Below are 11,785 nucleotides of genomic sequence, written 5' to 3' on the forward strand. Positions count from 1 at the left end.
TAGACCAAGGTATGAGTTAATCAATCAGATGACTTTTGCTATGGGGAAATTACATTTTTTAATGTTGTAGGTTTTCGTAATTATAAGATTTGTTATGAAATTTTATGGATTTAATTTTTCTATCAATATTGAAAAGTGATTGAAGGCTTGATGACAGGATGCTTCGCCTTTACTCCTTCTGTCTTATTTATAAAACAAAAAGAAGATAACTTTTTTGTTCTATTTATAAGTGAAGTTACTAAATTTTATCACAAATTTTTTCTTTTATCCCCGTTAAATATTGATGGAAAAAAAAACTTTATTAAAGATTATCTTTAATAAAAATAAAGTTAAGTGACTTATAAATGTTGTAAGTGATTTATATGAAGAAGTCCTAATTATTTTGGACAAAAAATAAGAGAATTACTCTTTGCCCATAACACATTTAAAAAGGTTCATTGAACGGTAAGGGGAGAGTTTTCTCTCCGTTTGGTGGTGCTTCTTCTCTGGTGTTCTTTCTTCTTCCTTTCTGTGTGCTACTGTGTTTGGGTTTTTAGTTTGGTGGTGCTGTTTTCGTTCTACGATGAATCTACCTGATTGCAGTGCATCTCATTTGGCTTTCTGTCGCAAGCATTGTCTGTTTATGTATGTTCATGACCATCATCGGCTTCACTCTTCTAAGCTTCAGGCTTTAATTAATTTACATTGGAAGTTACGCGGTTATGTTGTGGTGACTCAACATATTGGTTCATATTATGTTCTTTATTTTAGTTCCTCCTTGAATGCTGCATTCATTTTATATCAAGGAACTTGGCTCTTGCAAGGTTAAACTTTCTATGTTTCAGCATGGACTGAGTCCCAACTCCCAATCGCTCTCTAAGATTTCTTTTTCATCTTTTCAAGTGTGGGTTCGTTTGATTGGGTTACCGATGGAGTTTTATACCAAATCTACTGCAGGTTATATTGACAATTTACTTGGCAAGTTTCAGTGTTTTGATTGTCACAATTTCAGTTCAAACAAGGGCCTTTGTTTTCTTAATTTTTCTTAATTTCAGTTCAAACTTTCGTTTTCTGAATTTCTTAAATTTTCTTATGGCCTTGTATTTGAGCTTCCTAATGGTGATGTGGTGTAAACTTCCATTCAACTTGAACATGTGGGACGTTTTTGTTCTAATTGTTGTGGCTTTGGACATACTTCTCGTTCTTGGGACCAGTCATCTCGGTTGCATCCTTTCCTGCATGTTCAGCATGGTGTTTTTTCAAAGTCAGTGGATGTTCTTTCTGATGGGCTTACGTATTGCTTCTCTCACAGGTTTCATGGAATCACTCTTAAGCGCATCTCTACCGTTCCTTCTCGTCCTGGCCTATCTCCTTCTATGTTACGTGGCAGCTTGCATGATGAGGATATGTTGGAGTCATTCTCTTGTGCCACGTCTAGGAGAGCTTCAGCTGATCACTCATCTGTGAAGGATTCGATTATACGACACGGTGCCACGTACAAAAGAAAGATTTGGGAAAGATTAGATGTATTTGAAGGGAATTCACGACCTATGAAGCTGCCTAAAGTTGAGGATAATCATTGCTTTGAAGGCATTTTTTTTGTTTTTGGTAATATGCTTTGACGACATTTAAATGTCATCAGATTCAAATTTTTAGCATTGCCAAGCCGGTGGTCATGAACTCTAATGGGCTCAACTATTCTCACTTGGTGCAAAGGGTGTTCTTTTGAAGCCCAAAGTTGTTTCTTATGGGCAAGCCCATTTTCAGTCTCCTTTAAGCTGAGCCACAACTAAGCGGACATTGTCAGCTGGCATTTCCAAGGTTGTTTCGATAAATCAGACCATATTTACCAATCTTATTCATGGCTTTGATCGTGAAGGAGGGCACCTAAGAGCAATCTCTCCTAGTACGGTTCTTCCAAACAACCATGCTGAGTTTGCTGATCTTGGATTTGTTACTGTTACTAGCTCAGTTCGGTCACACCTTAAACGCAAGCAGACGCTATTCTTTAGCATGGAACAGGATTGGGGTTTTGCGAGGTTTCCCCCACAAAAACATCGCATACTTTTTTGCTGAGGATCTCCATGTATTGCAGGTGCATGGAGATCCATAATGTTGCGCTGCAATGTTTTCTCTCTCGTCTTGTTCTGTTTTGTTTGCTCTGTTTCAGGTTTTGTTTCCTTGGTTCATGTAGCTATGTTCCATTCAATGCCCTGGCTTCCTCACATCAAGCTTTGGCTTTCAAAATCCTGCGAGAGAAGATTCACTGAATCGAAACTTATATGGTTCAGTAATTTGCTCAATTTACTCGCTGCAATTACATTGGCTCATTGTGAATTGGCTTTTAAGTTGGTTCTTCACGTCTTGGGAGTTCAACTCAACAACATTTGCATGATAAGATCAGCATGATTTGGGCTTTTGCTTCTTTGGGTTTTGTTATGATTTTTGAGAAAATTACAGTCAGGCTCTTTTAAGAAAATTAATCACAGATAATGATCAATAAGAAATCTCATTCAAAAAAATAAACAAATCATGTTTTATATTTTAACAACAATTCGTTCTGTATTTTCTCAAGAGAAAGTTGGTTGTAATTTTTCTATATAATAAGTATAATTATGTTCTTTAAGTCTGTTATGTTTGAGCCATTAAGTGTTCTGTTTAGAGGTCTTGGGTTTGTTTGTAATCATTTTATATATTGATAACATTTGACTTTATTTTAGAAAAGGAGTCCAAATCAGCGAGTTCACAATTTAATGCAATGAGACTCTCTTTCTTTTGGTATTTTTTTGGGGGATCATTTTAAGAGAAACAGGGTCATTGACTGACATTTACCTAAGTGGGACTGACTTGGATGATTAAGAGTTGAATTAGCACACTGCTTATATGAAAATCGCGGTATGCAATACTTATATTCTATTACTTATATAAAAGAATACCTACATATTTAACAATTAAAATATCTTAAATCATATAAGATATAATAGTTTAAATATTTTATAACTCAAAGCAAAATTGATAATACATCTTTTGTTCTTGTAAGAAGTACCATTCCTTGACCCACATGAATGAAGTATCTATTTCTTTCATAACTTCAATAATATGTACTAGACATTTTAAGATAAAGAATTCTATCTCTATCCACCATTGTTCTTTAAAAAAAAAATATATATCTTCAGAGTTTACCCATACCAAACATGAAGTAAGAACTTGCTGCTTCTTCATGTTCTTGAAATTTCAATATAAAACTTTTACTGCTAGCAAAATAATCATGGCAACATCTTCAAAAATCAAAATGATAGTAAGCCTTGAAAAAAGGCAACCCTCTCTAAAAGTTTTTCATGAATATAATGGGAATCAGCACCGGAACTTCGAAAATTTTTCTGAAAGGTTTGGATTACAAAAATAAATCTGCTCGATTGAAAAGATAAAGCAGATCTCTTAATTTAAAAAAAAAATTTACAAATTTTTACTTCTTATGTCACTCCTATAAATAATTAATGCATGCATATGTTACAAAGCTAGTCTGTTAATGAATCGATCACACATAGGCACACCCACTGGCACCTGCACATTTTGCTGAAAATAATTTAATTCCTACCACCACCAATATGCAACAAAGTAGAACCAATTCTTCACACTTTTTGATAAATCTCCAAATTGGGTATTGATGAGTAGCAGCAATGAATTTACCTATCCGTTGTTACCTAATTTATCTCGCCGCAACATCATTCTTATTCTCAAGCTTCAACGTTGGCGTCGAAAATAAAACTCGGAAACAGAGTGGTGACATCCCTAGGAGATGATGAAGAAACACAATCACATTCAGAAGTTTGAAAGGGCTGCCGAAACTCACTCTGCCTCATTTTCCATTTTTTTTTTAAAGTAGGAGATTAGCCTCAAAAGGAGTCTTTCAAGAAGGGGAATTCAAGAATGTAATAGTAAACTAAAAACAGGGCATAATGGCATAAAGTTCGTACTTAAGGTATGGAAGTGTCATGTTCTTCAAAAGAGATGGATTTCGACTCACAAAATCTGTCCATTCTTCTTTACTAATTCTACCATCGTTGTCCTTATCAGCATCGGCAAAAGTCTGCAGGGAAGAAGATTCTATGAACAAACTGCCCCATTAAAACTATATTTTTCACATTTGAAACAAACCTGACCTTGTCAACAATAGCTTCAACAAACTCATCTGGCAGACTCGTGTCAGATTCCATCAAGATGGCCATAACCATTTGCTTGACCTGAAACCAAAACTGTAAGTCCAAGACTAGAAAATAACCAACAGAAATAAATTAACTTAAACATCATGCATTTTAACAATTACAAACACCCGAATTAACTTAGAACACTCACTTCTTCTCGTTCAATATACCCAGTTTGCCTCAGATCGTATAGCCTAAATGCAACTGCAACAGATAATCAGGGAAAAGAGATAAGGTGAAGAAAAGTTGGGAGTTCCGTTGCATGAAGCAAGGAAATCGACTTGGCTACAAACATACAATTAATTTTTTCTTCTACCGGGGCATAAGGATGGAAAACATTGAGTGCATGGACAAATTCCTCAAACTCGATAACACCATTTCTCTTTTCGTCAAAAAGATCAAATACCTTCTGGCCAAAAAGAAAAGGATCAAAAACCTAAAGGAGAAATAATTTTAATAACACTGGTATATTTAAGACATCGTGAATGAACTGTGCATGTATCATTGGATGCACGGACAAAAAAAATCAGAAAAGTATTAGTGCATGAACATGAGCAAAGGTTTTAACCACCTGCTTGTTCCTTTTGGTGGAAGCAAGGATTCCAGAATATAAATGTCCAAGAGAATACAAGTGTTGGTAATGCATCACTAAAGTGGTTTGACATATTTCCAGCATCTAGCTAACAATAATCATCGAAGCTGGAAACTTCTATGTAAAGCTTGCAACCCAACACGAAACAAGCAAGATACACTAAGGAAGAAAAAGGTTAAAACAGCTATAAATGCCAGCTGAAGTTGTACATTTTCATGTATTCCATCTTTAAAATGGATCACAGTCAATCAATTATAATCTTCCTACAAATTAAGTTTCATTCCTAATAGCAGCTGGGATGAAGAAAATGGCGGGGCTGGAAAATATGAGAATTTCTCACTCGATCCAGGAAAAGATTTTCTCCTTGTGGGGTATGAAATATTGCCAGTTGAAGCTCCTCCTACAGTAGAAAAAATATACTCATTATTGCAGCCACCGCATATGGATAGTGAACAATCCTCAGTATAAATGTTTACTATATTATGATTCATCAAACAATATTATATTGCTTTTCGATCCTAATATAAAAAAGTGATAATGATAAGTACAGTGTTAATACACCTTTTTAACTGCAATTTTTTTTATTTTTAATGGGGTGAGAGGGGAGCATATACAAACGCTGCTAGTTCATAAAACTAAGCAGGTTTTAAAGATACTAATACCACATTTCTATATGCAGAGCCACAAAATTCATTATATGCTAAGCTACAACTAGTTAAATCAAAGATATAACTCAAACAATTGTTCTGCAAACATTAATGATGATTTGAAAATTATAAGATATCAACAATTGTACAAAGCATATTTCTATTGATAAAATACTCCATGGTTATGTTCTCTCAACCAACTAAGCAGACTGAATAAGAATCACCAAAATACACAAACTTCAAAGCAGGGCATCAACATACTGTCCATTAATCATCAACCAAGGCAACAAGGGAGTTGTCTGAAAAGAGTTGGAAACCTCTCCCTCTCACACAAAGACAAACATGGACAGAATCACACAAACTCAAACCAAGAAGAAATATCTAGTAATCAGAGCCCAAATATTGGGGAAGTAGAGAGCAACAGCAGAAGCGGTAAACACTGGTATTGGAGCACATAGAAGCCATCCATATCCATTCCATTTGACAGATCAATTTACCTTGTGAATCAAACCATCATCAATTATTAGGCTACTTAATTTCTTAAACAGCTCTGACAACGCCTCCAGTTCATTAACAGTAACTGCAGTATCATCAGAAGCAAAACTAATCAATTAAACCGGTTATTTACCGCACACAAGGGGCGTAAAAGGAATCATAATACAAGTTCTATCATTCAAAAGTACACATAAAAGAGAGGGAAAAAGGCAAATGGACCCCATCTTTAATCATTAAACTCTGAGGAACTGAAATGTTCAAACTCGGAACTTTTTATCCCTTCTTGATGCCAATCTGAGTTTATATGAGATTAGGGCATTCTTACGGAGGGGAAGATTTCAATTAAATGGCAAAAGTAGCATCTTCTTTTGTATATTTTAAATGTACAGGGTAGTTTATTATCGTTTACTATCTGATTAAATTAGAGTCCTGAACCCCATTAGCAAGTCCATCATTCGTGTAGGGGGGAAAAAACAATACAAGTTGCCTATCGAAGCTGGCAGCTCACTCTACCTTCTTTAACATTCTTCTTTCAATAGTAAAAAGGATAGAGACAGGTTAATTAACTACCCAGCTGTTAATTTCACATGAAGCCTAAAACATTGTCCACTTTATTAAAATATGAAGGAATTTGCACTCTTACTCTAAAACGTAAGTAAAATAGTTCAATAATGGGTACAAAAATACAATAAACTAAAATAAAGTCCCTTTCTTTACTCGCAACAAATGGGATTACCCAGGAAGCACGGGTGTTCTATTCGCACTTTTTAACCCTTTCCCTGTTCCCCATATTTTATTAACAGTTCGAAGATAGTTAATTAGAGAATCCTATCGTTCTTTCGTTCTTACATGCATACCGCTTGCAAAGAGAAAGACGCAAAGAAAAATTAGATTAGAGATAGAGATGAAATATAAGACGAGACATAACCACGTTGTCTTCTGACTGAATGTAAGGAATTCAAATAGTAAATTTATGAAGTACCAGCCAAGGATCGTTTAACTTCCGCCTCAACATCCAATTCAACCCCTGGACTTACAGTCAGCTATCCATTCTTTTATCAACTGACCATGCCGGACCCCAAAAAAATGTGTAAAACAACCAGCTCAACCGCCCCGTAAAAAGTGTAAAACGACCTACAAAGCTATCGAGCGGCTTAGGTGAATGATTGTAAGAAAATGATTGTAAGAAGGAAGGAATTACATCTTGTTTCGCCAGCCAGCTGTACCAGATCTTTGGCCCCGAATCGACATTTATGGACGCATCGACGAAAACTGAAACATTCGATCATAGTGAATATCAAAGCCTCGATTATAGCTATGTATGGTAGGAATGCCCCGCGGATTCGTTCTCGTACCGTCAATAAACCCGACGTCTGTTCGATCACAAATATGGTGAAATGAATAATGCGATGCATAAAAGTAAACAAATATAAACCGTCAATAGAGACAATTCATGTCTACAGAGAACCGAGATAGAGAGCAGAATGCAGAGCAAGAAATTGTTCGCTTACAGAGGACTCCATGGGGGTCTTGGAAAATCATGAGAATGTTTCTCAGTTTCTCTCGATAACAGAGGCCGTGCCTCTTACTATAAATCTCATCGGGTTTATCTCGCTTTTCGGCCATGGATGGTGGGGCTGTGATGTACTACCAGTGCTAATATGTGGCCGCGGCTCATGGTGATAATGCTGATGACATGTGAGAATGTGACAGACAAGTCAAAGATTCCCTCAGCTCTTTTTTTTTTTTTTTTAATTATTATTATTATTACTACTGCTACTGTTACAACTACAACTACTGAGTAATTTAAAATAATCTCAGCAAAGCATACATAAATCTCTTAACTTCCAGGTTCCAACGATAATGAGTACGGATTTTCTTTTAATATTATATTTCATTAGTTGCGTCAAATTGTAATTCACAGACAAACTAGCATTGTAGAAGTTGATTTTAGTTCATGGTAAACCAAATAGGGCTTCAATTTCTTTCTTTTTTTTTTACAACTGAAAGGAGTAAGAATATTCTTCATTAAAAAGAAGAAAGAAAGGAGTAAGAATATTAAAAAAATTAATAAAGTTTACACATTTTAATATAATCCAAAATCCAAATTAAACATATACTCTATAATAATGTCACTATATAATTTTAGTAACTAATGCAACTTTATTTTTTTTTTTATAACTAATCCCACCTTATTTTGCCTGCAGAGTTGGTTGTGTTTACTTTTGCTATTGAGTTTATAAAGTTGGCTATCTTTTGTTGTAGTGGAGGGAATTTTGCAAATCTAAATATTTAAATTGAATTTGATGGTTTAAATTTAATAATTTATAAAAATATAAATTAATTTTTATTATTAAAATTTAATATGAATAGTTTAAATTTATAATGAAGGCATGTTGGAGGGAAAAAATAGAGTGAAAATAAACCTAGTCATGAGTTCATTGAGATTAATGCGCCACTGGGGTTCCTAGAACATGGGTAATGATAAGTGTCGTGGGCCCAAGAAAGATGGGAGAGATAATAATGTATATAAAATTGTTGCTTTTTACATGCATTTCTTACTTTAAACAATTTTTAATTGAGTAGACATGTAGACTGTAGTATGAATATGAAACAGGGAATAAACCAAAAAGAATTACGCTGATGATTGCGGAGGCAACTGGTGGGTATACTGTTTTGAGCATTTTCTAATTCCATGCACTCTTCCTGTCTTGACTTATTTATTAATTATTCGTGTTAATTTGATTATTAACAAGAATACAATTGCAGTAGCCAGGGGAGTTTCGATTTTTTTTTTTAATGATTAAAAGCAGGGCGAGAAGAACAAAGGCACAAAACCCACATCCACGGTAGAGTAACAGTTATGTTGTCTGGTGTTTTGTTTCAATTTTTTCTTTTTTTTTTCCCTGGCTCCATCACTTCATTAGATTATTTTTTAATGACCTAATTGAATTTCAGTTGGATATAATAAATTATAAAAATAATTAATTAATATGATTGATTTTAATTATAATTAATTATATTATAATACAATCTGTTTATATACTGTTTTTTAAAATTAATTTTAATATAATTAAAAATGTTTGGATAATTTAATAAGAATCAAGTTTAACTGTACAAATTATCATAAAAAAACATTACTTTTTAAAATTAAATTATGTAATAAATTTTTATTTAATATTATTAAATTTATTAAATAGTATTTAAGAAGTAAAATATATTATATAAATTATATATCTAATTAAGTATAAAAATTAAATTATATTAATATTAATAATTTAATTTACGTAAATAAATAACTCAATATATCTTAGTTTAAATAAATTTAATAAAAAAATTTAATTTTTAAATACCAAATATTAATTTTATAATAACTAATACAAATAATATATAAATTGATTTTTAATTACATTATTCATACGAGTCATATCTAAATAAAAGAGAAGAAAAAATGCCACTTGGTCATCAGGGGAAGGCGAAGATGAGGGACTTGACAGAAGAAGGGACATGGCGGATAGTGAAGGTGGAGAATCCGACCGCCGTGATGACGTGGTCCCACTCCGTCACGGTCCTGTCCTTACCGATGTTGGTGTCAACCATCATGACCATGTCCAGCATCAGCATCACCTCCTTGAGCTCCTCCCCTTCTCCTTCTCCGATCACTGCCTTTGCTATGATCACCCTTCCCTTCTCTTCTATCGCCTCCTTGCACCTCTTCAAGATCTCTACGCACTCCTCGTCTCCCCCTTCATGCAGCACCCACTGCGCCGTTTCATTCATTCATCATATAATTCGTTCATTGTAATGTCCAAGAGAAGACGACGTACCATAAGAAAAGCAACATCTGCTTGCGGAACGCTCACCAACATGTCGCCTCACATGTACACCACACCGTCACACTTGGGAGCCGCCGAGACTACATGCGGAAGAGCCAGGTTGACGCATCTCAACCAAGGGCATGCCCTCACCAGCACTCTCATGGCGGTTCCGTTCCCTCTGCCCACGTCCGCCACCGACCTTACCCCTTCGAATGCCTCTCGCCAGTGCTCCACGATCTCCCTCATCCCTCTCCGAGCATCACACGCCATTGCCTCATTTATCAACTCGCCATGCTCTGCATTCACCTCCGCGTAGCCTCACACGTCCTTCCCGTGAGCCTTTGCGGATGACGGAGTCCTGTTGGCTTGGACCCTGTAGCTCAAATTATACCACGGCGCCAGCACACGAACCTTCTTCCGTAGACCAGATCGACGGTGGACGAAGACCAACAGATCGGAGATGAGAGATGAGAGACGGGAGATAAGACGAGAAAAATAGAATCACGTGTAATACTAAGGGTAATATTAACAAGGGGAGAATTACATCCAGGCCCATTCTAAAAAAATTTATTATAAATAAAAACCAATGACAAGTCTCATTAAAAAAAAGTAAGTTATGTTTTTATTTTAACATCAATTCATTTTTTATTGATTCTTGTCTATGATTAATTCTCTTAAAAAAGAGCTAGATATAATTTTTTCATTAACAGGTGAGTATCTATTGATAATTAATATTATAATAGTAAAATTGATCTGAGAAAAAGCTCCTTCTTGAAGCTTATTACCAAACGTGATTCCAGCCATAATAATCGATTAGTATTATTTTGATATTTTTCATTAAAATCAATTATTTTATGCAAAAAATTGATTATTTGTTCTATCCAAACACACAGTAAATATGTGTTGGAGTAATGCATTAGTAATGAATAAAATTTGAACTTTTACCAAAAAAATAAAGAGTAGGGTAACAGTTGTAGTGTTTTAGAATTTTTTATTGTAATACAAATAATAAGGAAAATATCAATTAAGGGCCTTTGAAATGATTTAATATCGGACAGGGACTTGTAACAAGTAAACATTAATAATTGATGAGTAAAAGTTTAAATTTTTACAAGTATTCAATTTGTCAAGTCCTTATCTGATTTTAAATTATTTTAGTAGTCCTTCATTGATATTTCTCAAAATAATATTTGATTTTACCAAAAAAAAATAATATTTGATTTTGGTTAATCAATAGCTAATTTTAATAAAAATTATTTGGTCTTATAGAAAAAATTATTTGGAGTTTTAAATCATGCTACATATGGACAAGTTCGCGGGACAACTAATTTTAATATGCAGTATAATTATTGTTGCCTTGAAATTTGTATATTTTCATGACTGAGTTTCGACACATGTACATCGTTTCGGAGTTATTTCTTATAGATTGATAATATTTTACTTTATTTAAAAAAAAAAAGGAGTCCTAATAAGCGAGTTTACAATTTAATGCAGCGGGACTCTTTCTCTTTTGGTATTTTTTTGGGGGATCATTTTGAGAGAAGCAGGGTCATGGACTGACATTTACCTAAGTGGGACTGACTTGGATGATTAAGAGTTGAATTAGCACACTGCTTATATGAAAAATCACGGTTATACAATGCTTATATTCTATTACTTATATAAAGGAATAGCTCTATATTTAACACTTAAAATATCTTAAATCATATAAGATATAATAGTTAAAATGTTTCAGAACTTAAAGCAAAATTGATAATACATCCTTTGTCCTTAGAAGAAGTACCATTCCTTGACCCATATGAATGAAGTATCTATTTCTTTTATAACTTCAATAATATGTACTAGACATTTTAAGATAAAGAATTCTATCTCTATCCACCTTTTTTCTTTTTAAAAAAATCCCTTCAATGAGTTTACCCGCACCAAACATGAAGTAAGAACTTGCTGCTTCTTCATGTCCTTGAAATTTCAATATAAAACTTTTACTACTTAACAAAATTATCATGACAGCAACATCAAAAATCAAAATGATAGCAAGCCTTAAAAAAA

General features: G+C 34.0%; 2 protein-coding genes and 1 pseudogene across 6 annotated transcripts; 1 reads left to right on the plus strand and 2 right to left on the minus strand.

Moving 5' to 3' along the window:
• The first annotated feature begins 487 nt into the window (after positions 1 to 487).
• LOC129302413 (uncharacterized) lies at positions 488 to 2,404 on the plus strand. Its single transcript, XM_054941286.1, has 2 exons — positions 488 to 624; positions 1,292 to 2,404. The coding sequence occupies exons 1-2, from the start codon at positions 563 to 565 to the stop codon at positions 1,599 to 1,601; spliced, it is 372 nt and encodes a 123-aa protein (XP_054797261.1). The 5' UTR covers positions 488 to 562; the 3' UTR covers positions 1,602 to 2,404.
• Positions 2,405 to 3,061: 657 nt separating this feature from the next.
• LOC129302411 (calcineurin B-like protein 10) lies at positions 3,062 to 7,572 on the minus strand. Of its 5 annotated transcripts, none has more exons than XR_008591278.1 (10): positions 7,430 to 7,572; positions 7,120 to 7,291; positions 5,921 to 6,003; positions 5,117 to 5,176; positions 4,482 to 4,593; positions 4,336 to 4,388; positions 4,143 to 4,223; positions 4,007 to 4,069; positions 3,670 to 3,771; positions 3,062 to 3,543 (listed from the first exon to the last, which is right to left on the minus strand). XR_008591278.1 is itself a non-coding variant. In XM_054941283.1 (10 exons), the coding sequence occupies exons 1-9, from the start codon at positions 7,439 to 7,441 to the stop codon at positions 3,717 to 3,719; spliced, it is 741 nt and encodes a 246-aa protein (XP_054797258.1). In that variant the 5' UTR covers positions 7,442 to 7,572; the 3' UTR covers positions 3,069 to 3,543; positions 3,670 to 3,716. The 5 variants fall into 5 exon arrangements, 4 of the variants coding, with proteins under 4 accessions (XP_054797260.1, XP_054797258.1, XP_054797257.1 ...); XM_054941283.1 differs by having other exon boundaries at positions 3,069 to 3,543; positions 3,957 to 4,069; XM_054941285.1 differs by having other exon boundaries at positions 3,065 to 3,771.
• A 1,811-nt stretch (positions 7,573 to 9,383) lies between these two features.
• On the minus strand, positions 9,384 to 11,692 carry LOC129302140 (acetylserotonin O-methyltransferase-like; annotated as a pseudogene).
• Between the last annotated feature and the right edge of the window lie 93 nt (positions 11,693 to 11,785).

This window comes from Prosopis cineraria, unplaced genomic scaffold (assembly GCF_029017545.1).
Source record: "Prosopis cineraria cultivar Desert tree isolate PC_DT_omini unplaced genomic scaffold, ASM2901754v1 PC2, whole genome shotgun sequence".
NCBI classification, from domain to species: domain Eukaryota; kingdom Viridiplantae; phylum Streptophyta; class Magnoliopsida; order Fabales; family Fabaceae; genus Prosopis; species Prosopis cineraria.

Coding starts and splice junctions, on each gene's coding strand:
- LOC129302411 (XM_054941283.1), bottom strand. Junction 4,224..4,335: donor GGTATATTGAACGAGAAGAA/GTGAGTGTTCTA, acceptor TTTTGGTTTCAG/GTCAAGCAAATGGTTATGGC. Junction 3,772..3,956: donor ATGACACTTCCATACCTTAA/GTACGAACTTTA, acceptor ATCATCTCCTAG/GGATGTCACCACTCTGTTTC.
- LOC129302413 (XM_054941286.1), top strand. CDS start 563: ATGAATCTACCTGATTGCAGTGCATCTCATTTGGCTTTCTGTCGCAAG. Junction 625..1,291: donor CGCAAGCATTGTCTGTTTAT/GTATGTTCATGA, acceptor CTTCTCTCACAG/GTTTCATGGAATCACTCTTA.